Here is a 27,425-nt window from a genome sequence, read left to right on the forward strand (position 1 = left end):
TGATGTAATTGTGACCAGATATCTCTATTCGGGCTATTTTCTTTCAGTGTTTTCTCGCCCTGTTTTTAATAGTAGTCGCTGGAAATCACTCTTACGTTATAAGTGTCTCTTTGAAAGATACCGCTATTTTGTTTTGCTACGTTACTGTTCCATTATCTTGCCTGAAGTCTACATGACTAATGACTGTATAGACTTGAATAAGACAATTGCGTGTGACTAATGCAGAACGACCAATGCTGTCTCAAACAAGTGCAATTTCGTAATACAGTGTGTTGTTGTCGTGATTTAAAATAGTTTCGGACCACATTGTGTAACAGATGTTCCTTGGTCACCGACAGAAGTAATTTGATTTGAAATATAGAAGTTGTTAATACTTGAAAGCTACACCGATTCAAGTTATGCAAGTAGTGGAAAATCACTCCCACCACAATAGTTCCCACTAAATGATTTTATTAACTAAAAGATCGGTATTCAGAATTCCGTCTGCACTTGAATGAATTTTTTAACTATTTTATTTCACGATTCTATGGGTGGTACATTCAGTTTCATGCATTTTGCCATACCGGTACCAACTCTTATTATATAAGCAAGTGCCACATCTGCTCATTTGTGCATGTTTCAGTAGTTTAACGATGCTGGAAGCGATATTTCGACAGTTTTCAGGTTAGCAAAGATATGCTTCATAATCATATTCATAATCATGTGCTTATTATGTCTCAAAACGTCTCATCAGTACATAATGGTTTGTAGTTGTCAAAATGAGTTATAGTATTACTCAGTTTCATGCATTTTGCCATACCAACTCTTATTATATTTTCTTTGCCAGTTTTAAATCAGATCATTTATGTGTGTTCCAGTTGGGTGATGATGCTGGAAGCGATATTTCAACCACACTTTTATTCAAGCAAATTTCTTGATTCATTTATGCGCATCCAGTTAGCAACGATATGCGTCATAATCATGCCTTATCTCTCGCAATGCATTTCATCAGAACATAAATGCTGCATAATTTTCAAAATGAGTTATAATATTCCTATGATCGACTTCTCCAAATGTGGATTGCTTGTGAAAGATGACGAAATAAACGAGCAAAATCTGCAATCCATCGGAGATGAGTTGTATTCCGCCTTGTCCACAGCAGGATTTTCATATCTTACAGGACATGGAATTCCCTGGTTAGTAGTTTTGATATAGTAAAATCAGGATTGATAATAATAATCGACCTTGGCATTTAGGAGCAAAGTTGACGATATGAATGCGATAGGGGAGAAGTTTTACGCGTTGCCGCTAGCTACTAAAATGCAGTTCGTACAGAAAGGTTTCACTCTCACATACGATCCAATCGGCACTTCGACGTAAGTAGATATAATGTAGGGTTACCACACGTCGTCCTTTACGAGGGTTTGCCCTCCTTTTTAGCTTAAAAGACCACAAATAACGCAAAAGGTGGGCCTAGTTTAAGGAAGTGGAGAGTGCCCACCTTTCCAGATCTCAAAAAGTGGTAACCCTAATATAATGCCAATCATTATCTTGATGTAGATCAGTCAACTTGGAACACGTTGTTACCTTCGGTACCATCATAATGCTATTCATGCTGGTTAGTGACGATTTCAGTTGGTGTTTGATTCTAATTACATTAAGACCACAGAAGGTCAGTATAAAGTAGGCTACTTCTATAGTTTAAGAGTACTAGTAAGTAGCTTTTACCTTGCACTACTAACCCGAGTGCTGATATTTCAAATCATTTGCTCATGTACTTGGAAAATAGTTTTGGCACAAGTTTGCGACACTTTTATTGGTGAAACAAGAACCGCGGGAACTAGCCTCGCGTATCAGGGTTTTAACCAAGTCACGAGGTTCCGAGTCACAAGCCAATCTTACTTTTATAGTTTTGACCCGAGTCAAGTCATTTTCAATTCACCACGAGTCAAGTCCAAGTCAGCTAGTAGAGGATCGGGTCCGAGTCATAATGTTTTGACTCGAGTCCAAGTCATGATGTTCACTGTTCAGTTTTCAGTTCGACCCACTTTTTTCAACTCTACGTGAGTGATATAGAATGACTTGCATTCATAAATATAGTAATTTCCCCTAGTTTTAACAGTCCCTGACCCTACGTTCCAACTATCAGGACTGATAGATGGAATTCTAATAATGTGATGAGTGATAACTCTACTATTCGAAGTTACAATGAAATGTCTGTCTTGGCTGTCCTAGTCTCGAGTCATGCATAATGAATCGAGTACAGGTCGAGTCAACACAAAGTCAAGTCGTTTTACGCATTTGAAAAAATGACTCGAGTTAGTCACCAAAAAATCGCGACTCGAGTCATCACAGCCGTGCTCTGGACCGGTATCCTGTTAACTGAATGTATTTTCGAAGATTCTGTATCTTTGCAGTCGTGAAGATGCATCTTTCAGTTTTGATGTTAGCCATCTCTGAGTACTTGCTAAAAGCAGGGATATCTAGATATCCCTGGCTAAAAGTATGGAACCCCTCGAGTACATCTTAATAACTTGATTACTTTTGAGACCTTTCATTTTCTAATTGCACTTGAAGTAGTTTTGACATGTAAATCTACTTAAATATTACTACTGTATACTTCTACCTGTAATGGAGCATAAATTCACGGCGTTACTACTACTTGAGTGCATCTCTGATAAAGACTTGGTCTTTGATATGAAATATGGCGGAATATAGTCATTCCACAAAATTCTTCATGGATTACAGAGCGAATGAAAAAGACGTAGATTCATATGAAGGTTTTCGAACTAGCAGCGATGCCTACACCAATGAGAATATAAACTGGCCCGATGTTCCTGGGATGCGAGAATGTTACGCGGAATTTGCCGATATCTCAAGTAAGCTGTTGATGAGGTTAATGAAAGCGCTCGGATATGGAATGAGACTGAAAGTGAGTAATGTTTTTATCGAGCAACTGTGATGTTTCGGTGCTTTGCAGTAAACTTGGGGAGTTCATGTAGGCTACTGTGAATAATGCACAATCTAGAGCAGGGGTCGCTAACTCAAAACGGGTCACGGGCCACTTTTCAAATTTCGTAGAGACCGCGGGCCGCATGAATTCAATATAGAGATAAAAAGAGGCCACACAGTGTAAACATTCACATTTTCAAAACTACATCTGTGGTCTGGTAAAGTAGAGGACTGACTAGTATTCCTTCAGTAGAAATTTCTTGTATATTTCCACTTGAATATGGAAATGTTCGACGACTGACGGATAGCCGGCAAGATACTGCTCCATACATTAGGTCTGGCATATTTCATAGAGCGATGATCTTTAGCGTCGAGCATATGACACGAGGACGCGCGTGTGTAGTACTTATGCACTTTTGATATCGAGGTAACGAAGTCATTGAAATTTTCGGGACAGTGACCACAGTGGAACTGATACGGTACATAAACTTTGATAATTTCTAGTTTTCGCATATCTTCTATGTTTAGGACACTGACTCTTTTGAGCAGTGATTTGTTGTATGCACAACCTGGCCCCATTGGGGCCCTGGCTATGATGCGTAGGACCTGATGTTGAAGTTTTGACAGTGGCTTGAGTGCGCTAACACTGGCAGCTCCCCAGCAGATGACGCCATATTGTAATTTCGATAGGAATAAAGATTTTAAAAGTATCAGAAGTGTACCCCCAAGTCGTTTTTTTGAACATCTCAGTCTTGGCAGCGTAGGCCATTGCATATCATATCAGCTAATTCTACCTTCATGGAATGCTATTACCATCGCCAAAGCCGTATCAGCTAGTGAGGAATAGTGATGTTGGCCACAAGTGAATAGCTTATTTTGAACAACAACATTGTTTCAAACTGAAATCAATTTCATCATTCCAAAATGCTTTATGAGGCGTTCTTCCGAAATTTCAAATCAGGCATCGGGCCGCAAAATATGACCTCAAGGGCCCCATGCGGCCCGCGTGTTGGTGACCCCTGATCCAGAGCCAGCCATATCTATACCATACTCTAAAATGGTATTGAGTGAACCTACTCACCAGAGGTGGTCAGTAACAGAGTGCTCACAGTATAGTAAGTAAAAGTAGAAGAATGAATGAAGTAGAGGTTTGCCTGGTATACTCTGCTATGTAACCGCTATTCCTTAAACTCTGGTACGGTATGCTGTACACCTGTGGTTCTCAACCTTTTAGTCATCGTGGACCCCTTTTGGACCGTCACAGATCCCCCCCCATCAGTTTTAGTTCAAATTCAGCTCAATTATAGATAGTACAACCTTCATCTATCTCAGGGGCGGGCAACTTCTCCGGTCGGCGGGCCGGATATGGGAAAATGAAGCACTTGGCGGGCTGGATTATGGAATATATACATTATACATTATACCTCAATCACATATTTATCCACGTATACAAGGAATCCATTGTATTTAATCTAAACTTCAAGTTTAAAGCATAGAGTCTAAAAACAGTATTTATTGAATTTATTTACAACAGCTATTAAAGTCAATCGTAGATCTGTGGTCGTTCAATAATTGTCAACTAGTTTTTTGAACTCTGGTTACATGTCGTGTCATATGCGGAAACCCTCACTAAAGACTGCACGCGAACATCAGTTATATTGGAACGCGGCCTTCCTCGTTAATGTTCGTGGCAGTGTTGGGATCAAGTCACAACCGTCAAGTCACAAGTCATCTCGAGTCATTGCACATTTTGACTCGAGTCAAGTCAAGTCAAGTCACTTGATTTTTAAAGGTGACTCGGGCCAAGTCAAGTCACTCGATTTTTGAAGGTGACCCTCGTCAAGTCAAGTCAAGTCACTAGTCAAGTCAAGTTGAAATTTCTAAGTACTAGACATGATTCAAAGTCATTACATTTTGCTAACTGTTTTAAACACAGATGAAGTACCCATTTATTCCGAATCGACAATCGAATAAACAGTTTGTTTTTTTTGTTTTGAGATATTCATGGTGTTTGTCCACTACTACGGTCATTTACACCAGGCCAATATTCTTCATATTTATTCCTCAACTGCCGACTTATAGCACGGCCCACTTCTAGGCTTTGTGTAAGACACCGCTTACGCGGATTAAGTGGCGAGGAGTAATGGAATGAAGAGTTGATTTTACTCGCAAAAGGCGCTGTATCGCTCACGCATACGCAGAACTGCTCAACTACGCAAGTATATCGGTGTAGCCACAGTCTTTAAATATCAGCCAAAATACAAGATAACATACGAAACCTCGGAAAGTTTAAAAATGATATAGTTCAATACCTTACCCACCTACTTACAACGATATACAATTATAAACGTATGAGCGATATTCGTTTGATTTAAATTACATACAAGAGGGCTGGTTGAGGTGAGCAAGTTTACGACAACCTAAGCTGTTGTATAAGCTCCGATCACTGCGTTTGTGATCAATTTATTTGTGATATAGCAATGGAGGTTTGACGAACTTATACAAGATACAGCGATTTAGTCAACATCAGTTACTTGATGACTTTAAATTGACTCGAAAATTTTGCTTCGAGTCACGAGTCAATCTACATTTCTGAAGCGCCGAGTCAAGTCAAGTCTTTTTTCGAAGGTGACTCGAGTCAAGTCAAGTCATACGAAAAAGGTGACTCGAGTCATCCCAACACTGGTTCATGGTAGAAAATGTAAGTAGACCCGAACCGAGCAAGTAGTTCAATGTCCATCTTTCTAAGGTTGGCAAACTTGGATTCATTATGTGACGCATAAAATTTGTCAATACAATTTCACTTTCAGAGTAAACACTCTCGGCGGGCCGGACAAAATCCCTTCGCGGGCCGGATCCGACCCGTGGGCCGTATGTTGCCCGCCCCTGATCTATCTTGTGCTAATGTTATCTGGAGCCTAGTGATAAACAGCAACAAAATGACTTTTCTTGAAAATAACATCCTACTATTAATCTAGAACAGTGGTTCTTAACCTTGCCCCCAGCGCCCCCCAGGGGGCGCTGGCGATTTTGAAGGGGGGCGGAAACGCTCAGGGGGCGATATGGGGGGCGCTGGGCTCAGGGGGGCGGTATGGGGGGCGCTGGAGGAAAATGGCTTCGCAGTAGATGATGTGGTGATAGGACATATCCTTAATGAGTATTCAGAGCAAATTAACACCGAAAACTTCGTTACATATAGCCTTCAAAATACATATAGGTTTAATTGTCCATGGGCGCCTAAATGACTGACACCGAATGTTCCTGTCTTGGCAATCTGAACCCCAGAAGACGAATTCCATCTGGCAGGGGAAAATTATATGTCAGTGAAGATATACCAATCTGAAATTGTGTGCGTCTTTTAGTTTAGTACGATTGGGCAACAGGGATATTCCTGTTGGGCGATATCCCCTTTGAGCGATTCTATATTTTTTGATATTGCAGACAGGGGGTCACGAAATAACATCATGCAACGAAGTCATACCAACGGGTTCGCCCGCCCGAATATGTTTAATTATTAGTAACGGGCCCTACAGTTTCCAAGAAACCTCACAATGTTCGCTTTAAGTTTTGATGAGTCTGCGCACACTCAACAACTCACTGCGCTGACCCCTGGACAACAGTGCGTATCGACTAAAAAAAGGTAATAACTTCGGATTTGTTGTGCGCAACGTAGATTTTCTGTGCGCAGAGACCGTGTCAGCACTGCGCACGTGCGCAGCTTAGAGGGAACATTGCACCTCACTCAGCTCTACCGGTAAATGTGTTTACGTGAGCAGTGAGAGGATAAAAATTAATCACAATTTACACGCAATTCCCGATGATATTGACCAATTCAATCAATAATTAGTGAAATTTTTTGCGCTTTGGGCGACTAGGCGAGAATAGCTGCCTCAGTAAATGGACACCCAATGTAGATACCTAACAGGCTTTCAGCAAATAGAGGACAGCCTAATGGGGGTCTGGGAGTGAAGTCTCCCAAAAGCTTTGTTTATCGCCCGATGGGGGCCCAGGACCAACGTTTTTTGTTTGGGGGGGGGCTGACGGAGTGCTGTTACGGCCCTGGTAACGAATAATTGTACCTGCGGGCACGCCCGAATATGTTTAATTATTAATTACGTGCCCTTTATCTTCCTATACAACAGCTCACTCAGTTTATCTAGGCTTACCATATTTTGGAAATGTAAAAAGAGGACACTTTTTCAGAAATTTCAGACATGCAAAACTGGAGAGAAGAATTCTCAAAATCCAGTAAATTTTTCCCACTTCGTGATCGGTTGACTAAATAAAAAAAAAGGTCTTCTTTTCGCTCAGAGCTAAAATCACCGCTTTTCCCTCCGAAATACCTGCCGGAGCTTCACTTCTGCGCTAATTTGCGGCATATCACTCGCAATTTCCTCTAAATCTGACCTAAATTTTCAAAAAAGAGGACAAAAGGGCGTCCTCCGAGGACACTTTCAAAAAAGTCAAAAAAGAGGACAAATCCTCTTAAAAGAGGACGTATGGTAAGCCTAGTTTATCGCGACTTATATATGTAATTACCACCTATTCATTCATGCATTATAGAAAATTTTGGTACCTAAGGCGACCAGGCCACACAAACTTTGCTGACCATCGAAATCACGATAGGGGGTTTGTGGGGGCGAAGCCCTCAGAAGTTCGGTTTATCACGTTATGGGTGCGTAAGGCAATCGTTTTTAGGAGGTTGACGAAGTGCTGTTACGGCCCTCCCTCTTACTCATTGTATTTATTACATTCCTTACATTATGAATTTTGGGGGGGCGCTGGAGCACGATAATTTTTGAAAGGGGGCGCTGGAGGAAAAAAGGTTAAGAACCACTGATCTAGAAATTGGGTGGACTGTTATTATTTCCAAGCGAGTTTTGCTGCATTTCTTGATGTTGACGTGATCTTGAAAATCGGCACCTACGGTATGGTATGAACGAAGGCCAAAAATCAGTTTAATCGAAGATATGTGGTGGCAGATGTAATAATATGGGGTGACGCTTCCGACGACACCTTTGGGTATGTTTGCAACATACATGGCACCATAATTGCGATACATATTTTTTAATGAAAATAATACGTCCAGACTAATCATTTCGATCTAGCAGATCATCTTGAAGTTATTTTGGAATTGTTGTTACCGGTACTCATATCACAGAAGAAAATGGATTTTTGCAAACATTTCGATGCCATTCTGATTACTCCAACTTAATTTTTCGACAAACCCCAACAAGACATCTCTAAACCGAAATATGTTTCTATCAGTAGGCTATTGGCAACTTGGCAATTAAAATTAGTTTTTACAGCAGTATATGATATTTCATCTCAGACGGTCGTTCTATTGATGTGAGTCATGAATTTTTAACAGTAATGAAGCGAAACTGCCTCAAAATTTTCCTAACCGTTTTACGAATTTGGAGATTTTGCGGACACCCTGAAAATGCTTTGCGAACCCCTAGGCTAGGGGTCCTTGGACCCCCGGCTGAGAACCACTGCTGTACACTATACATGCCGAATATTATTCAAGGACAAAGATTACTTCTGCCAAGCGCATTCCCTGATGAACCAAAAAGGAAATTACTCTATCATTAAGACACTCAAGTATCCCGCAGTTGATAAGCAAGACCCGGTGTCGTTGAACAGAATTGGAGAACACCATGACAAGACAACAATGACGTTGCTTTTTCAGGATGAAATGGGAGGTCTACAGGCGAGTTTCTGCCCATTGCTGTTAACAATGATTATCAGTATCAGTTTCCAATTGAAAAATATATTCTTATTGAAATAAACCCAAATTTTCCGGCTGAAACTCATCATTTCCTATCAAGTAGAAAATAAGCATTGTAGGCATAGTTATGTCTGAAAAACTGAAAACTGTTGGGTTAGGGTTACCATACATACTCCCTACATACACTAAATACTTTCCTTTCGCCCAAATGTACTCATTTTTGTCAATTTGTCCTTCTTTTTAGCTTACAATACCCCAAAAGACCACGAATAACGTGAAATGTGGGCTTAGGTGACGAGCAGCGGGTATTTCGAAAGTCGAGATCGAAAAATGACCTTTTTTTTTAGTCAACCCAAAGAAATCAGCTGTAAAACTACGAAAATCACCTGTCTTCTCTTCCACTACAGCAACTTTTGAAGCCTGTGAAAAGTGTCCTCCATCTCAAAATATGGTGACCCTAGTTTATTAATAACAAACTTTTATCATTTCAAAACACCACAAGGATGCGATAAAATAGAATGACTTGGACGTCTTGGAGTAGTCTTTGAAATCAGGCACACACCTAGGCTCAGGTGACCTAAACAGGAGGCATGCACACTGGATGGAAAGAAATAAGGAGTAACATATAATGACAAATGATGAAAATGAATGACACATGTGTCGATAGGCGAGGTTGATATGTCAGATAGAGGTCTGGTAATCTTGAGGGCTGACTTGTATTGCAACCTTGTCCGTTAACATTAAATGTATCATTTTCTGTATCATGTTTCACTGGATTAGTTTTCGTTGTGGCTTTATGGACTGATCACTGCAGAAGAATTGAAAAGTACATGTGTAGAAAACTTGATTTAGCACCCGGAAAACGTAAAATTACTTCACCGCCGTTCACCTCTGAATAGCGATTACATCTAATTCAGCATGGAGTGACACATCAACCCGTTGCATTTTACAGGTGAGGGACTTGTGTGGCAAATTTGTCGATGTGCAGCCTGTTCCAGAAGCGATTGTTTTGAATATCGGAGGAACATTGGAGGCTTGGAGCGGAGAACGTCTCCGAGCTACCGTGAGTGTTAATGCACATATCTATCAACATCTGGGTTGTAATGACTCGAGTCACTTCTAGACTCGAGTCTTAATTTTTATGGACTAGACTTGACTCGAGTCATTTTCTTGAAATGGAAAATGACTCGACTCGACTCAATTTGTGTACTGATTCGACTTGTGCTCAAGTCATTGCGCATGACTCGACAAATTCTATATGTCTTATTAAAGTCTCGTATATCTGTTTGAAAAATTGTGTTTAGAGTATGAAAAAATGAACTATTGAGTATATTATGAATCCGAGGCCTTTGATTCCACCCGAGAGTGTCACAGATGTGAGTTGGAACCTGACTTGAACTCGATAGTGAACAGTAAACACTATGACTTAGACTCAAGTCTTAAAACTATGACTCGGACTCAACCCGTTGCTGCCTGACTTGGACTTGACTCGGCGTTGAACTGAACTTGACTCGAGTCAAAACTGTAAAAGTCAAATTGACTTGTGACTCAGTTACAACCCTGCTCAACAAATGTTTGTTACAGTGTTTTCGCAAAGCAAAATTGTACTTGAACTCTCGGTGGTACAGAACTTCAATATACAGTTGAATATGATATTGGTATTGCTGTAAACCCGAATATTTTTGCTTGACACTCAGCTGTGAATCCAAAAGAACTTTGCATTCGAAGCAAACAGATGGCTTAGGCTTAATGTACTATTTTAGATTATTTTATGATTTGGTGATACAACTGTTGTTATACAAAGTTCGTTAGTAGAAAGTGACTGGTTTTGCCTAAAGGCGGCTTCAGTAGAAGTGGGAGTAGTCTAAAACGTGAGCACTTGAGTATGTGGTGCAGATTGAATACTCGTAAAAGTAGAAATACTTTGTTACTGACCTCCTCTGTGGACGAAAAAATACCAAAATTTTTCTGAAAAGTGATGTAGAACTGGCATTATGTTATTTGTGGCAGCATGATAGACACATATTTGAAATTTCCTTGTCTTGTATATTGTTACGACGTCATAATGAGTGCTACTCGAATCAAAGCCTAATACCGTACTTGATTCAGAATCCAATCACTCAGGTACTCGATTTTGCCCAGCCCTCTTCGCCAGTACAACGTGCGAATTCATACGGTTACATTCAACATTTAGAAGCACCGTGTCATACCGCCAAGTGATCCTTCAAAGCACGGACTGATCAGGAGGTCGGTCGCATACTTCGGTCAAGCCAACAACGAAGTGCTTATGAAAAAACTTGCCTTTGAAGATGATGTTGAGCAGGAAGATGACGACGAACAGCCTCTCACGGTCGAGGCTTACATCTTGAAAACATTAGCGCCCTTCTTTTCGCACGTCAAGTAGGCAATGATGCAATATGTGCGTCACAGGCCAGTGCGTTTCTTACGAAAATGATTTTCAATATCCGTGTAATAGTGCTGAGCTTGAATTTTACTGTCATAACGACACTAATCCTATGAATGCAATAATACATTTATTAAGTCAAATATCTTTTGGGCCGTGTTATCCGGTTGCTAGACCGATACAAATGATCCGTTGTTAGCTATTAAAGGTGTTAGGGCACTTATGACTTGTCATAATATGCAAGGCTGTAACCAGGTCACAAGTCAATTTCTTTCATAGATTAGACTCAAGTCAAGTCATTTTCAATTCACAACCTAGTCGAGCTCAAGTCAGCTAGTAGAGGGCCTAGTCTGAGTCATTGTGTTTTGACTTGAGTCCAAGTCATTATGTTATAGTCTCCTTGTTTAAATTTTGATGAACAGCTTCTACCACCGAATGTCTTTCTATGACCATTGAACCATTGGCACTCTTCAGAAAGTAAAACCCTCAATGTCTTGTTACGGTCATAAACTGTAGTTGCTCATATCCTGTACTGGATAGTTGTATAACTATGCTTTACTCTGAATAATGCTATTCCCAGTGTCAATCCCGCCTTAGCATTAGCAAATTCCCAAAAGCGAGTTTCCCAGCCCAATCCAACTGGACCAATCATTACCAACCGGGCAAAGAAGATACAAGTTTAATACAAACCGTGAGAACAGCATTTCCATTAAACAGTATCTGCATCCGAATTAATCGGAAAAATCCCACAATTTCAGCCATACGATATTGCAAGGCACAAATACAGCTTACCTAAAATTCGAGAATAAATGGAATTTTATGAGAAACAGTATCACAATCTTCGTACACTTGAAAAGAAAGCACGTAAAATAAAATCTAAGAGACAAATAGTTGCACCATTTGAAGTTGGTTCACCCCAACGATATATGATGGGTTGTTTCAATGAATAATTCTGCGTATCTGGACAAATCACTAATATTGTAAGCACAATGCGGGCGAAATCGAAAAACTTACTACATAGCATAGGCTCGTTATTTCAATAGTTTTTACAGAAAAATTGTACAACATAATAAGCATTTTTAGATGCGCAAAATGTTACGTGTAATTGCTGGACCATACATCGAGCAAGCCAGTGGTCAAGATAGTCATAATAATCACAAACACGGGAGAGTGTACTAGCTGCTGACAAATGACACTGACTCTTGTTAAGATTATACAGTAGCGTGGGCAAAACATGTAAAATCCTAAGGTTGTGGCAGTAGATTGGTTTCAGAGATGGTTATAATAGCGGAATTCACTAATTTATAATCACAAGAGGTGAGAATTCAGATATTAACCAAAAATGATGGCCACTTGATAACCAACCATTGACAAACCATGAAGATAGCATCCGTGTTCTCAAGTAGCAGCAAAACTTCTATCACGCAACTGTTGAAAAAGTCATCAACAGATGACAAATATAAAGCACCAGAGTGTACGCTCACGAGAAGTTGATCCCACAATTATAATTCCTTTCTTTACACTCTCCATCAAGGCAGGGTCAGGAAATACTGCAACAGTAGGGGGCATCTAGTTATGCAATACATTACCTAATTTGAATTTGAGCAGGCTTACTACACATGCATGAAGCGAATAGGAAAAAGCACCAGTCTGTTTTTTGTTCTAGCTTACCTTACTAGAACGTTATACCAATAAACTTGGTCCAAACACTGTATAGTCGATAACGGGAAAATGTGCCAAAATTTCTAATTTCTTAATGAAGAGTACAGAGGCTATGCACTCGTAGAAAAGTTGCTCAGCCATAGGAAGCATAGGGTATTACTACCATAACCATTTACTTATCATAATTTTCAATACCCGATTACTCGCTCAACCTTACCCAATATACACCATTCCATTCCATACGCATATCGACAATGTACCTAAGATTATCATAAAACATTTTCCAGTGTGTTTGGTAAATTACTAGAAATAACATGGTGAGCAGTGGCTGTACAAGAGATGCAGTTTTCAAAAACTATCAAAGTGATTGTATCGTTGAGAAATATATAAAGCTTCATTGACAGAGTATCCATCTGTTCCAGTGTTTGCACATAACTACAGAGGATAGTTCAGGAATTTGTGATAAATAGCTTGCGTTCAGCCGACTGGAACACAAGGATTACATTGAGATAAGAACCGAACTATTCAAGCATTCACATACCAAGGAATGTTCAGCAAAACAATTTATGATTATGATGGAATCAATGATAACAAGGTCTTCTTAACATGGACTGTATAAGCCATAAGTAAATAAGGTAGGGGACAAGAAATTACCAGATATGCAACACTTTCAATTACTTGCGGTTCAAGTTCTTTCTCAAATACTGCACTGTTATAGCTCGTTGATGAGCCGGCTACGCCTGCGGATTAAAATGGTGCATTTTTCCAGTAAGGCTTTTGAATAATTTGTGTGTTACACCACACCAACACAGCCAATAATTTGCATCAGCCCAACTGTATTGATTTCGCATTAATGCTTACAGCGTACAATATTGATCAAACTCTTCCATATCAGTGAACGGCCTAGTTACAAGCGTGGATTTATACCTAGATTATCAGTAAGTGAGTGTGAACAGGTCATTCACTGCTTCTATCTCGCAATATCCAACTCGAAGGCAAAATACGTAACCGGAGATAGTTTGCAATACAAAATCCATTGCAAGAATACATACACATAGACTCATAGACGGGTGCGAGTCTTATCAAGAGTTATCGGTAGGGCTGGGCATAATGATTCAAGTGGCAAAATTATAAAGTAACAGTTAATTTATCCACTATAAATCTATAATTATGGTAGGCCTATTGACACTATTTCCCACTGAGAACATTGAATTCACGATTGGTCATATCTCTACATATGGAACATATAGTCCAAAGCTACGCACCTTAGTGGAAATGACATATCTATGAAGACGTGATCAACCCATAGCATTGTCAGTTGTCCCAAAAGGCAATGAAATAGGTATGATCGAAAAATACCAAATTATTTTTAATGTGATGAACTGACACTGAATTCTTTGTGCCGCATACAAATGGACATATTTGAACTCTACACATCATTCATACTGTTAAGATGACATGGTGAGTGATAAAAGCATTCGAGTTTGAATATATGAATTCTTGCAATGGATGTTGTGTTGCCAGCTATCTTTAAGTACTGTTGATAAACTTGAACATTGTCAAGTCGCGTGGTACCTTTCACATAATTCACAAAGTACCGATCTATATTTGGCAAAGTTGTGCAATATCTCGCTTGCGTACCAAGTTGACTGGGTGCAATGTACTTAAAATTATAATGTAACGTCGTTTGACGTAATCTGACTTTTCCTTTTCGCTTTGACCGAATCTCTGCCGTGTTTATGCCCGATTTTGGGACTCCGCTTGGGCGAGTGTTCGTAAGCTAGAAGATGTTGTTGAGAGGTGTCGTGAAACTGACTTTTTGGACGCGACACGGGCGAATTGTCCGAGCTACTGTTAAATCTTGGAGGATCACTGTGCTGCTGGCTCGCGGCTACCTTTGCATCGATCGAAGCCGTTTGGATATCTTTAACTACGTCCATGTCATCATCTGATTCTTCTTCCGGCCTTCGTGGTATCTCATCGTATGATCTAGCCCTAGACGGGGCTTTCATGGATGTGACTGCGTTACGCATACTGGCTGGCTTTACCGTGATGATCAAATTCGAGCTATTCGCCACCATCATATCAGTGACTTGATCGAGCGTTTTTCCCATCACCTCGATGCTATTAACTTCTAAAACTTCATCGTTTACAGCCAGTAAGCCCGTCATTTCGGCGAGACCGCCTTGAACTAGGCGCGATATGAATATTCCTGGTACCTTTTCAAGGCCATTGCTCGTCATGCGTAGACTGACTCCGTCTCGTATGTAAAATCCAAGAGGCTTGTCGGAACCGTGCTTGTGCAATCGTACGCGCCGTAAGGTTTCCGGAAGAATATCAACGTCAATAATAGCTGAGACCGGCCTGAAATCTTCAGGAAAACCGATTTGCGGCGCAAATTTCTTTCCTTTCTTTTTACGTATTGTGGACTGCCCGAAACCATTAGCCATGTTGAATGTGTCTTTTTTATGAACGTACATCCTCAAAATAGTGCTCACGCACGTTTTCTTGGCTTTCGCGAAATTTTCGTCATTATTTATGGGCAGTAAATCTCCGTGAATAGGATCAGTGTAGGTGATAATAAAATCCAAGTGGTGAATCTGATGCAACGATTCGACGCGGTAGAATAAATCCTGAAACCTGTCCTGGTCAGGGTCTACGTGGAATCTGCGGAATTCGGCGAGGTATTTGCTCTTCACTTGGATCAGCGATCCGTAATGGGCGGATCCGGACGAACCCAAAGACTGCTTGTCCATTTTGTAAGATGAAGTGCGATCGCAGGTTGAAATGTGGTTACAAGTTGTCTATCGCAACATTATTATTGTTGACCTGTAAATGTAAGAACAGGTTTGGGCAGAGTCCTACTTCAGTTGAAGATATCCTGTAAATCGAATAGTATCTTCATAGCGAAATGAAGTTGATTATTGAAGTTCTGGACCTACAAGCTCTTCATATCCCGTCAAGATCACACAAATAGAGATATTTGTGTCACATGACATCACATTAATCCAGTCGATTTCGTGATATCAGCAACCGAGTGTTACTAGGTAAAATCAGAACCGAAACAGCACTGTGTCAGGCTCCTTCCAAAATGCTTTCCTGCCCCCCCCCTCCTAAACCACTCTGCCTTCTACGAATCATTTCACCAATACCTCTGTACATACCATTCACAATATCCGTGACATACAAACACAACCAAACATATTTGACTTTGTTCATTAGTGAAATAATTTTGGGCCCCCTCTAATATGGGGCTTGGGGTGCGGCTGTTACGGTCGCGAGTGAAATTAATATTTATCAATAGAAAATGAATATGCTCTAAATAAGGGGTCACAACCTGGGTTACCATTAGCCCTTTCAGGAAGTCTTGAAAAAGATCAAAATGAATTATTCAATTTATTATCTCTAAATGACAAAATATACTGCAACTCCACTATAACTGTCTGGGTCATTTTTCAATCACAACAATGTTTTTTACTTTTATCCAACTAAAAAATATAGGTCAAGAATTTTTTTTTCATTTCAAAGGGCCCACGGTGTATAAACGGTTAAGAACCCATGCCCTAAATACTATACTAGGATAGACGTATATCAGATGTAGGATATAAGCTTGAACGTAAATAGTATATATTAAGTATAAGTTCACATCGTGGAAGAGATATTTAGAAGATTCATTCACATCTTGGATATTGGCAACTTTATTAATCCTGAGTCCTGACAACATCCGTCTTACTCTCAAGTCCAAACTTTCGAATAACTTTCCTATTTTGCGCAAACATTTGAATGTCGTGCATCAATTGGTATACACAAGACAAATTAAATCTGTGGGTTTCTTGTGCGATATGCCGATATCATAATCATGTTAAGATATGAATCTTTATAATAGCAGACTATAGGTCTTCGTAGCTGATTACCAAATTCTTCTATAAATTCTATACTAGCGACTACCGGTAATGTCTGAGAGTCTGACCAGAGTTACCAATGGACAATGGTAAGCAGTTAAAGTTTTGACACTGGTCAAAACATTACAAACAATTTGACTATACACATCGACATCGTCATGATTATGCACAGGAATACGCGGAAGAAAGGAATGCCACGAACCAACGGTTGATAATAATTGCGTGTGCAGGAGATAAAACAATACATCCATCAGACCATCAATGATCAATCCATGAACATTAGACAACTCCACAACACAATAATTAATATGCTCAACACATAACCATATAGAATCAGGTAAACTAATCAACTTAAAGCCTGACAAGTAAGTATACGTTAAGAACACGAACCATATTCATATGATTTGCATAAATCAACGAATTCAAACATCATTGCTTAGTAAACCTAAACCCATCCCACCATTACGTTTATTGTTTTGATTAGATGCGTGGTAAGCTATATTACACTGGAGTCTCGAGTGCGTGAACTAAACGATAAGCATGCCCTGCAATTCTGTCCTACCGTTCATCGAAGGATCTAGGGCAACGAAAAATGCACCTGCTTTCATATATTTGATGAATTCCTGACCTTAATTTTATCAGCCAACAAAAGTGTTACGCCATATTTCAGAAGTTAACCCCACCTTCCGTCTTAGAAATATAGAGCGCCCACTGGTGACGAACCCACACACCATTACGTCGCGCATGGTTAATTTTAGAACTGCTCTCAATGAATTTGGCAGGGACGGTTTAGTTCAGTTTATTATTAATTTCATCAATCCAAAACCCCACAAACATAGGAAAGACTTGAACGACGTCGATTATATTCGTTCAATCAAACACCGTGCTTACATTTGCAGCAAACTTCGCTAATTCAAAGGTTCGTGTGGACAATGGACATGTTCGCTAACGAACGAGCATTACTAGTTTATGCATTGCATACAAGGAAAATTGTGAAATAACGATCCAGAATTCTTAAAATCAGTAATTGAAATTTCACACACGCTACATCATGGTGGTGGTGGGAGTGTCAGGAACTGATACATTCTAAATTCGTCGCCTCTTATTTTCATGCTGTATGCAGGACCGTAACTGCCCCACCCCAAACCAGAAGTTCAGAAGACTCGAGTCAAGTCCAGTCAATCGGTTTCTGCAACTACTTTTCGTTGGTTTGACCTATTTTTTTAAGTCAACTTTCCCCTCATAGGCAGAATATGACGTCTTCGCCTGCATTTTTGGCCGTGTTAATAATATATATATATATATATATATATCACTGGACGCTGTAACATTTTCGCCCCCCCCCCTGCACTTAGTAGGTTTTCTCCCCCCAACCACCCCTTTGGTATTTTCGCCCCCTCTATTTTAGTTTTGATTTGGAACAGCGGCTTGATCTTAACTATTTTTCTACCCCAGAGCCCCATTTCAGATAATGTCATTGAATGCCGCCCTCCGCCGTTTTAAGACCCGTAGCTGATGCGAAAAGCAATACGGAGTTGTATCAGACGCTGTATTACCGATTTGCATGATTATTGTCACTAGCGTTGCATTTGCAACAGACATCTTGGACACGTTACTTCTGTAACACGAGAAATGGTCAAGTGATTGTGAGCCTCGCAGTTCAATAGTGCCCTCTCTGTGGACATTTTTCCCTCGAGTCTTGATAGTCGCTTGTTGAAGTTTATTACTTTTGTTGTTCGTAGTATGATTTGATCAGAAACTGAAGTTAGGCTGGATTTAGTGATATAATGTAGGCTTCCCAAAGGGCATCCCAGCAAACACTAGATATCTTATGAACCTGTCAGGATATCTTTTTCTTGTCCGCTCATGTTCAAATCATATCTTGTGCATACTTTGTGCTGAAGCACAACTTAAATATATCTTTTTCTTGTCCAGTCATGTTCAAATCACATCTTGTGCATACCTTGTGCTAAAGCACAACTTAAATATATCTTTTTCCTGTCCAGTCATGTCCAAATCACATCTTGTGCATACCTTGTGCTAAAGCACAACTTGAATATATCTTTTTATTGTGCATACCTTGTGCTGAAGCACAACTTTTTCTTGGCTAAATTTTGTCGAATGCTGAAAATCTATTTGTGAGAAATATCAAATTCGATTATTGCTTCCTATTATGGTAGAGTGGCGTTTATAAATGTACAGTAAATTATAATGAATTTTTACTCTTATAGGGCGATTTAGTCACCTATAGTGTCACTGCCGAGTGCCGAGTATAGATAACTAAGGTTACTACCGAGTGTTCCACCTAGTGCCACGCTATTTCTTGCGATTTTGTAGGCTATATATTAGCATATTAGCCCAGCTCTAGGTGACAATTTGAAAGTCCGCAAAATCCGGCTGAAGAATTTCCAGTTCTGCGTCCAACAAACTTCTGCCAAGATCATGATATAGTATTTAAGATTATAATTAAGCATCTTGCTAAAATCCGACTGTCGAAACAAATTCAGAATCCGCATCCAGTCCGGCTGTACTGTATCGCTGAAATCCTGCTGCGACTCCGGTTCCTGATCCGGAGTGTAAACGAGAGGCCATTTCTCCCACACGAACACAAGTGACAAGTCTCGGCGCGAAATATATTTCTGACCAGTGGTGCCACTCCTAGTGTCTTAACACTAGATCTAGTGTTTTTTTGGTCGTCCTAGTGTTCTAGTGTTTTTTTTCGCCAAATTTTGCTAATCTAGTGTTTTTCTGCAACTATGCATATAATGAATATTCTAACGTTAGACTAGGCCTACTAAATTATTCGCTAAATTTATCGCTAATGTGGCGATTTGGTGTCTCTGGCTGTGCTTGTTTTCAACAATTTTATGTGGTGGTGCAGTAACAAGCAATTATTACGTAACAGGGTGCGCTGTGAATCCGTACTTATGAGCGAAAGTCTATGGAAATATGAAATGCGATTTCGCTCTGATGCTCTGTCGTTTCTTGTTGAACTCAGGCTGTAGTTTCGGGCAAGATCTTCATTTGCCGAGACAGACGGACAGTTTTATTGAACAAAATTGCAATAAAAATACAATTCATGCTGCAGCGATACGATCCTTCGGAATTCCCGCGGATCACCCAGCCAGCTGCATTGAAGGAGTGCTAGCATTGTTCAATTCGAGTCATCAATAAATATTTAAAAATGGAAGCAGGCCGAAGAATAGTAAAATCAATCATTCTTCTAGCTGTGCAATTTCCCTCTGTGATATTATTTGATGAACTTTAACTTTGGCAAGATCGCAAAATGAGCTGCAGGTTATCAGTCAATGCCCTCCAACAGAACTTTTGCAAAAATTGAAACCAGTGGGATTCGGTGAATCAAAATTCCATTTACTGGGGAAGCTCATGACGAATCTCTTGGCATTCGTGGAATTGGAGTATGCTGCACATGGAAACCTCCCTATTTTTATGGTTGGAGACGTGCGGTAGAGAGCAAGATGCCCCATAAAAATACTTATGTTTGATGGATGTTGTACAATCGAAAGAAAATTTTTATGATGCCACACAGTTCGAAAGCGACAAATTTGAATTTTATCTGCGCTGTTGAATTCGTTTCATTAATTTTCGTTGAATATTAATGCATCTGTATCGAATTCATGGGTGAAACACTTTTTATCTGTGGATTTGTACCTTGGTCATCATGATTACTTGGCAAGGGCAAATTTTTCCCGCAATTTACTAATCTAGTGTTTTTTTCGCCAATCTAGTGTTTTTTTAAGGCATAATCTTGTGTTTTTTCGGGAACCTAGAGTGGCAACACTGTTTCTGACAGACAAAGCGCTCTCGTAATGGCGGCTTACAGCTACAGTTGAATGTTTGGTTTAGTTGCGTTCTGGAATTAATCGTGGTATTTTGAGGCTCAACTAACCATATTCCTACAGAGGATTACTGAAAACTGAACTGTACAGGGTAATTTATATATGCTTAATATGAAACATAGGTATATGGTGTATGGTATAATGTCACAAAGTATATAGAACTTGGTTTGCACTTTTGCGAATATCATAAGCTATTGTAACAGTACTGGATTATATAATATCATCAGATGGTGGTCGCTCAAATCATTCATTGTGATTGAATGTTTTTGTACTTTTGTTTATAATAGTGTAGTGTGGCGCTTGTGGGCTCAGCCAAGACTTGATAGTTCCCAGATATATTATATGACAGTGGAAGCACAGACGAAAACAAAGAAGGCCACTAATGAGGCGAAAAACAAGAAGTCACGAAAACATGACAAGGGCAATTGCCAATTGGTCTTTGTGGAAAATTCGGATCAAATGCTCATCCAGTAAGTATAAACTCATAATTTGTGAAGGTTTGCGTACCAAGTATCATTGCAGACTTGTATAGGCTGCTTATTTAGTTAGTTGACGGACAACTAACCAACGGTTTTTTCAGTACCGTAGTTCTAGTTCTAGATGCACATTTGGAAAAATACTACTGTAATAGTTTCCAAACAACTAAAGAGCGCCTGTCGTTATCGTAGTTGCGAGTTTTCAAATTTGAGTAATTCTATAGTTGCACTTATTAAAAACCCAGTAGTGCAGGGCTGGCCAACCTTTTCAGCCAAAGGGCCACATTCGATCGACGAAATATTGTGCGGGCCACTAGCCGCGCGAAGCGCGAAAATTTTTCGAAGTTCATAGCTCAATAATATTGTCACTTGACTATATTGCGGGCCTGCAGCATATCGCTGGGCTCAGTATGCCATGACTGGACTATTCAGCACCTGGTCATATCAATTTCGAAAGCTTCGACTAGCATGCGTCAATCGTTTTGTGCCTAGGTTTCATATAGTCGACGGTCTTTCTGCGAGGCGAGCGCAAACGCAAGGTCGCATATGTTGAACAACACTTTGTCTCGTAATCGAGAATATAGTTAGACTCAATCTGATACATTATAGGCGTTCTTTCATTTTCACAAAGGGGTAACAATATTAAAAGCAAGACATCGAGTGACAACATGTTGCGCGAAGTGTGTAGAAAATATTTACTTTTGATAAATTTATCGCAAATTATTCTGCTTCATTGTAGTGTACGAAGATCTACCAAAGTGTAACTGGCTCATAGAAATGCCAATGCGTCGTAACTGATATTTTAGTCATAACATCTCAAGTGTTGCTTCCAGACTAATCAAATTTTTGGTTGGCCTTGCAAGTTCACGATCTGTGCAATTCATTTTTTATAACATTACCAATTTCGGAAATTACCGCGCGGGCCACTCAAAACCTTCTCGCGGGCCACGGGTTGGCCGGCCCTGCAGTAGTGTGTACAAATCTGGGACCTTGCCAACTATATTATCCATCTGTTTTAGATTTATGGGAGAAGGCTTATAGTGACATGAAGGAAGTTGTGGACAATAGTAGAGCTCTTGCCCTCCTCTTCATTGTCTGAAGATGAAGAACGACAACAGTCTAAACGAAGACGTAAGCCGCCTAAAAAATTTTAGGATAATTCTGTTTCAACTGATGATCAAGGAATCGGTATATACTCTGTTATTCTGCCTAATATGTTGTACACAGAATTTTCATATATAAATTTTCATACTTTGTAGATGATGCGTTTCCTTCAAAGAAGAAAAGTAATCCAAGTATTCAGACACAAGGCATGCTAATACCAACTCTAAGAATGCGGCCATCTCCTGATTCTGGCAATAAAAGTGTGACAAGCTAGGGTGCTGTGTTCAATGATGCAAGTTTGCCATCATGCGGAGAGTGTTCAAGAACAGCATGATTCCAACATTGAATGTAGCGGCCAGTTGCAGGGAACTAACCCATGCAGTAAGCTCGTAACACTTTGATCCATTCTCGAATTTGAGTTATAGCGTCGCTCTGTTTTCTAGACGTTTCTTCATTTGTAAGCAATGTTGAACTGAAAAATCCTGACTGTCAACAACGAGGCCTATCACAAAGTAATGGTAAGATTATCACATTTGATTAATCCAGCTTTCTTATATTCAAATAATTTTTTAGCTGCTCCGTGCACACCATCAACTCCAACATCTGCATACAGTGACCACTCAATTTCTTTGATGCGTAAAGACATCAAAGAATTGAAGTTAGAGATGAACCAGATGATGGACCTCAGCTCCAAGCAGATCAACCAGATGATGGATCTCAGTAAAGGTCACATCATCACCGATTCAAAAAAACACAGTACCACAACCCCAATCTTGCTGGAAGATCTTATTGAAGACCCCTGTCAAACCTTATCTCATCTGGAATAACTGGAAAAGAACTCGATTAACTGGGATTGCAAGAAGTCTGAACTGGTATGATTTTGTTGATTAGAGCAAGCTTTCCTGGACTATCTAACTCAGACTTGGCCAAAGTGCGGTCCGCAAACCATTCTGAAATTCAAAACACGAGACCTACTTTTGAAAATTAAACCGTAAGCTTATAAACTGGGCCGGAACGGAAATATACCGCGGTTACGCAGCCTACGTCCCTCGCAAGCTCGCATGCGTGATCCATGTTCAACATGAAGCCAATGTAGCAAAGTATGTCATAAAAATTTAAATCAGAATAAGTCACTCTTTCCATTTAGTTCAAACCTTCTTTGTTGCCATTGTCACATTACGCATTACACGGTCTGTGCTTCAAATTGTTTCGTGATAGGCTACGTTTCGTAAATCAAGTCAATAAGTGCTCGTTTTTACTATGAGACATCATCCATGAACGATAAACGGGCATGTCGAAAAATACCGCCGAAAGCAGAAATGCAAAGACGGTAAGGAACACTAAACACAGGGCCGCACCCTAAACCCCCCACTTCTAGAAGGCCCAAGCTGGAATTGTAGCCCAAAGTTATTTTGTAAATTAAGCTAAATTATATAATTTAGGTAACTTCATTGAAATTTTCTTAGCGCTTCGTGTGATTTATTGTGCCCAGACTTCTTGATATTAATACGAGTAACCCTCTCCCCCCCCACAAGAAACGCTTCATTTACAAAGATCAGCATTTCGGCGTCACGACACGCCAAGAAGTTGACAATGATGTTTCGGCTAACATGTGACTCTGCGAAGTGTGCCTCCAAAAAGCTCGATGGCGAGGAAACCTTGCAGGGATATCTACACATCCCTAAAGTGCGGCCTCATGTTGGCCGAAACCGATATATATATGTCGATTTCACCAAGCCGCAACTGTTCGGAAGGCAGCGATCAAGACAAGCTATGCAGTACCACAAATACCTTTCTTTCAAGTTAATTGATGTCTATCTAACCTTGTTAGTGCTGGGCTAAATTGAGCACCTAAAATTTAATAATAAACTGAACTGATCGAAGTTATTTTTCATTCTGGCACAAACCACTACCATCAATTGTATTTTGTACTACAGGTATATGCTTCAAATGGAATTCCGGGTGAACAATCGTCTTCAACTGCCAGAAATATGACCAGCATAGCTGTAAAGGATGTATGGAAATTCTACAGCCTGAAGGGTCGAAAAAGCAAAAATGAACAGAAAAGAAATTTTCAAAATTTGACTATTAAACGTAAGTTGTTACTAATATTACAATCGCAATTACAAAACCCTTAAAGGAGAGCATTTTTACCGAGGTATGGTATCTTGATTTCCGTTTTTGTGAAAGCATTGCAAATTGTTGCTGACCACACAGCCTTATAAGCCCTCGTTTGAAGTCATCTTTTACTGAGATCCAACATAACAAAAAAGTGCATTGATTGTGAAACTCAGTGTTGGGTCTGGAATATTTTGAAATACCAATTTTGACACTGCGGTAATCGCATTCGAGAGAGATTGTTACCGCTGGCGCAGATTGCGATTTGCTGCATTGTTTTGTAATGCGGCCCCTGATCTACTTATATTATCTTTACAGGAGCATGTAAAGTGGCTCATCCTACGGTCGAGAATCAAACAATTACAGTTAAAGTGGGTGGATTTCTAACTGTTATTGGAGCTTGCAAGGTAATTTTGTTTATGAAGTTGACGTCTGTGTGACAGCTGTGCTCTTGATCATATTATTTGACAGTAAGTGAATCGTTGCTACCTCAAGCTCTGCTACCATTCATCTTCAGAACGCTATACCAGTGGTTCCCAAACTTCATGATATTTTCAGTTATTTTGTAATCGCGTAATGCAACTTTGACGTAATATAATTTTAAAAAAAATTTATAGTAAATATTTAATTTTGTCAATATTGTCGGTCTTGCATAAATTTTTGATCCTGTCGTTGCACTTGCTCAGATTTAGCGGAGGAACCAATGTCACCAAAACTTTTGGGCAAATAATCAATCACTCATTTTAAACTCCTTTCAATTCACATTTCAACACGGGAAGTAAGTTTATCCTCCACTGGTCGCATGCTGCACACATGCGCAATTGCGCAGTGCTGACACGGTCTCTGCGAACAGAAAATTCAAGCTGCACAAAAAAAAATCGGAAGCGATGTCATTTTTTAGTCGCTACGCACTGCTGTCCAAGGGACCACGCAGTGAGTTGGTGAGTGTGTGCAGACTCGTCAAAAAGGAGAGGGAACATTGGGTCTGACTATTCTGGTCCGGCTGTTTCGGTGGCGAACTGGAGGCATGGCAAATTATTGGCTCAATTCCAACGTGTAGAAGTGAAATCATTGTTGAGATACAAAATTATGGTTTCGAAACTTCGCCTTTACTGGTTGGGATTGCGCCAAATTTGGTATGCATTGTTTTTTTACAATTTCATAGTGATGACAGCAAAATTCCAAAATTAATTTAATTTTTTTAATAATTGAAAATTTTGTAACTTATAACTTGGCTCAGGGGTAGGCTACATATAGCTTTCATCCGACTCTGATGAGATGTAGTGGCACGTATGGTGTCGAAATGTACAATGCGAAAATGGGAGTGAAAACGGTGACTTTTGTCCCCCGGCAATGACAACCAACGGCAACAAAAAAAATTTTGATTATATAATAACAGCAAGTTGATGCTGGAGTTACCGATTATTCCGGCAGTGTTGGGATCAAGTCACTACCTTCGAGTCACGAGTCATTTCGAGTCATTCCACATTTTGACTCGAGTCAAGTCAATCGATTTTCAAAGGTGACTCGAGTCAAGTCACTCGATTTTTGGAGTTGACTCGAGTCAAGTCAAGTCACGAGTCAAGTCACAATTCAAGTCAAGTTGCCTTTTCGAAGTATGAGGCATGATTTCGTCAATACATTTTGCTAGCTGTCTGAAATACATATTGAGTGGTCATTGATTCTGAACCGCAAAACGAATATAGAGTTGAATATACACGCAGGAAGGCGCTGTATCGCTCACATATATGTAGAACTGATAAACTACTCAAGTAATTACATCGCCTCAGTTGATAGTTACCAGCTAAAATAGAGAATAGAGAGTTGATTGAGAATGAATTGATAAGACGCAATACATTACCCATGATACAATTCGAGCCTGTGCCAATGGTTGGGGACTATATAAACATATTCGAATTCAATTTCAATAAAACATGGGGTTTGGTTAAGGGGAGAACAGATATTAACAATTTGCCATTCAATTACTTTACTACTAGTTTACGATACCTTCGTTTGCGGTCAATTTATTTGTGAGAGAGCAATTGAGACTCAGTAGAACCCACGATCATTGAATATGGTCGCAGTCTCATGGGTTACACCAGCGTTTCGCGATAATCCAAACATATTACAGATACATATTTTTATCGACACCGATTACTTGATGACCTGAAATTGACTCGTGAATTTTACTCCGAGTCACGAGTCAATCCACATTTTCGATACGCTGAGTCAAGTCAAGTCATTTAAGCAAAGTGACTCGAGTCAAGTCATACGAAAAAGGTGACTCGAGTCAAGTCATGACTCGAGTCATCCCAACAATGTATTCCGGCAGTGTCATAAGTCACATGCCCTTGAAAGGGTGTGCATTAAACTCGGACTAAAGTGCATTCTTCCTGTGGAAGTACACGGCATAAGCGCAACGAGTCGTAATGGATTTAGGATTTAGCGCAGTACATTAGTCTTTGGAGTTGGCGAAAAATGTCTGATCTTGAGGTCATTGTACATAATTTAAGAGCAACATGAATTGATTGTATCGTTGGTTTTAATGTTTTGACATCGCAACTTCAATAGGTACACAACATACTATATGTGCATTGTGTACAGCTAGCTATAGTATCCCGTTCACCAAAGAAATGTTTGAAGTTGGCTCAGAGTAATCAATTATTTATTTATGTTATAGGATGACGATAAAGGAGAAAACAGGAGCAAGACTGTTATCGAGGAGGCTGATGATTCCGATGCCGATAACATGGACTAATACCAATGCAGAAATATTTGCTGAAGTGATTGCACAGTTCTGTATCAAGGCCCAATTCTTGCTAACGTATTGTTGTGTCACGGATTGTTATTTTACCTTATTCTTCATCCATTTTTATTGCAATTTTCCGTCAAGGTCTAGTCCAGTGCATTTTTTGGTATTTTGAACTGGTATAATATAGAACAAAAAGCCATACATGATTTGTAAAACTGACGATTCGTATTCGTTCATATGTGAAGTGCAGCGTACAGCAGGTTTAGCCAACCAGGGTTCAGGGTCACACAGGGTCGAGTTGTACAAAAAATATATTATAGGATATCGTTGAGGATGTTTATGAGGATATCTTTGAGGATGTCCATCAGGATATCTTTGAGGATGTTTATCAGGATATCTTTGAGGATGTCCATCAGGATATCTTTGAGGATGTCCTACAGGACATCTTATATATATCCATTTCTGTCGACAAATGTATATATTTT

The 27,425-nt window shown here is 39.7% G+C and overlaps 3 protein-coding genes and 1 long non-coding RNA gene across 7 annotated transcripts; 2 read left to right on the forward strand and 2 right to left on the reverse strand.

The window, feature by feature from the left end:
* The first annotated feature begins 630 nt into the window (after positions 1 to 630).
* LOC145437679 (uncharacterized) lies at positions 631 to 11,209 on the forward strand. Its single transcript, XM_080314959.1, has 6 exons — positions 631 to 1,175; positions 1,236 to 1,355; positions 2,728 to 2,911; positions 8,462 to 8,644; positions 9,615 to 9,725; positions 10,857 to 11,209. Exons 1-6 carry the CDS (start codon positions 784 to 786, stop codon positions 11,064 to 11,066), a joined length of 1,200 nt encoding a protein of 399 aa, XP_080171085.1. The 5' UTR covers positions 631 to 783; the 3' UTR covers positions 11,067 to 11,209.
* Positions 11,210 to 11,729: 520 nt separating this feature from the next.
* Positions 11,730 to 15,821, reverse strand: LOC145437682 (partitioning defective 6 homolog beta-like). The gene has a single exon (XM_080314962.1). It carries the CDS (start codon positions 15,482 to 15,484, stop codon positions 14,399 to 14,401), a length of 1,086 nt encoding a protein of 361 aa, XP_080171088.1. The 5' UTR covers positions 15,485 to 15,821; the 3' UTR covers positions 11,730 to 14,398.
* A 4,619-nt stretch (positions 15,822 to 20,440) lies between these two features.
* On the forward strand, positions 20,441 to 27,155 carry LOC145437683 (uncharacterized). 4 transcript variants are annotated; one of them, XR_013914714.1, is made up of 8 exons: positions 20,441 to 20,960; positions 21,986 to 22,154; positions 22,226 to 22,451; positions 22,514 to 22,588; positions 22,644 to 22,942; positions 24,008 to 24,164; positions 24,507 to 24,595; positions 26,869 to 27,155. XR_013914714.1 is itself a non-coding variant. In XM_080314963.1 (8 exons), exons 6-8 carry the CDS (start codon positions 24,062 to 24,064, stop codon positions 26,944 to 26,946), a joined length of 270 nt encoding a protein of 89 aa, XP_080171089.1. In that variant the 5' UTR covers positions 20,470 to 20,960; positions 21,986 to 22,154; positions 22,226 to 22,451; positions 22,514 to 22,588; positions 22,644 to 22,942; positions 24,008 to 24,061; the 3' UTR covers positions 26,947 to 27,155. The 4 variants fall into 4 exon arrangements, 1 of the variants encoding a protein (XP_080171089.1); XR_013914716.1 differs by having other exon boundaries at positions 22,514 to 22,582; XR_013914715.1 differs by having other exon boundaries at positions 21,986 to 22,097.
* On the reverse strand, positions 20,781 to 22,074 carry LOC145437685 (uncharacterized). The gene is made up of 2 exons (XR_013914717.1): positions 21,945 to 22,074; positions 20,781 to 21,221 (listed from the first exon to the last, which is right to left on the reverse strand). It is a non-coding gene; the product is annotated as an uncharacterized LOC145437685 (long non-coding RNA).
* Positions 27,156 to 27,425: the final 270 nt, after the last annotated feature.

The sequence above is a fragment of the Botryllus schlosseri genome, chromosome 4, assembly GCF_051294905.1.
Source record: "Botryllus schlosseri isolate E-star chromosome 4, Bs_hap1, whole genome shotgun sequence".
NCBI classification, from domain to species: domain Eukaryota; kingdom Metazoa; phylum Chordata; class Ascidiacea; order Stolidobranchia; family Styelidae; genus Botryllus; species Botryllus schlosseri.

What these genes read in the sequence shown, in the direction of transcription:
- LOC145437679 (XM_080314959.1), top strand. Translation starts at nt 784, where the DNA reads ATGCATTTTGCCATACCAACTCTTATTATATTTTCTTTGCCAGTTTTA. An exon ending in GATATGGAATGAGACTGAAA is followed by an intron (nt 2,912 to 8,461) that starts GTGAGTAATGTT and finishes ATATTATTCAAG; the next exon opens with GACAAAGATTACTTCTGCCA. An exon ending in GAGAACGTCTCCGAGCTACC is followed by an intron (nt 9,726 to 10,856) that starts GTGAGTGTTAAT and finishes TTCAACATTTAG; the next exon opens with AAGCACCGTGTCATACCGCC.
- LOC145437682 (XM_080314962.1), bottom strand. Translation starts at nt 15,484, where the DNA reads ATGGACAAGCAGTCTTTGGGTTCGTCCGGATCCGCCCATTACGGATCG.
- LOC145437683 (XM_080314963.1), top strand. Translation starts at nt 24,062, where the DNA reads ATGACCAGCATAGCTGTAAAGGATGTATGGAAATTCTACAGCCTGAAG. An exon ending in TCAAAATTTGACTATTAAAC is followed by an intron (nt 24,165 to 24,506) that starts GTAAGTTGTTAC and finishes TTATCTTTACAG; the next exon opens with GAGCATGTAAAGTGGCTCAT. An exon ending in CTGTTATTGGAGCTTGCAAG is followed by an intron (nt 24,596 to 26,868) that starts GTAATTTTGTTT and finishes TTTATGTTATAG; the next exon opens with GATGACGATAAAGGAGAAAA.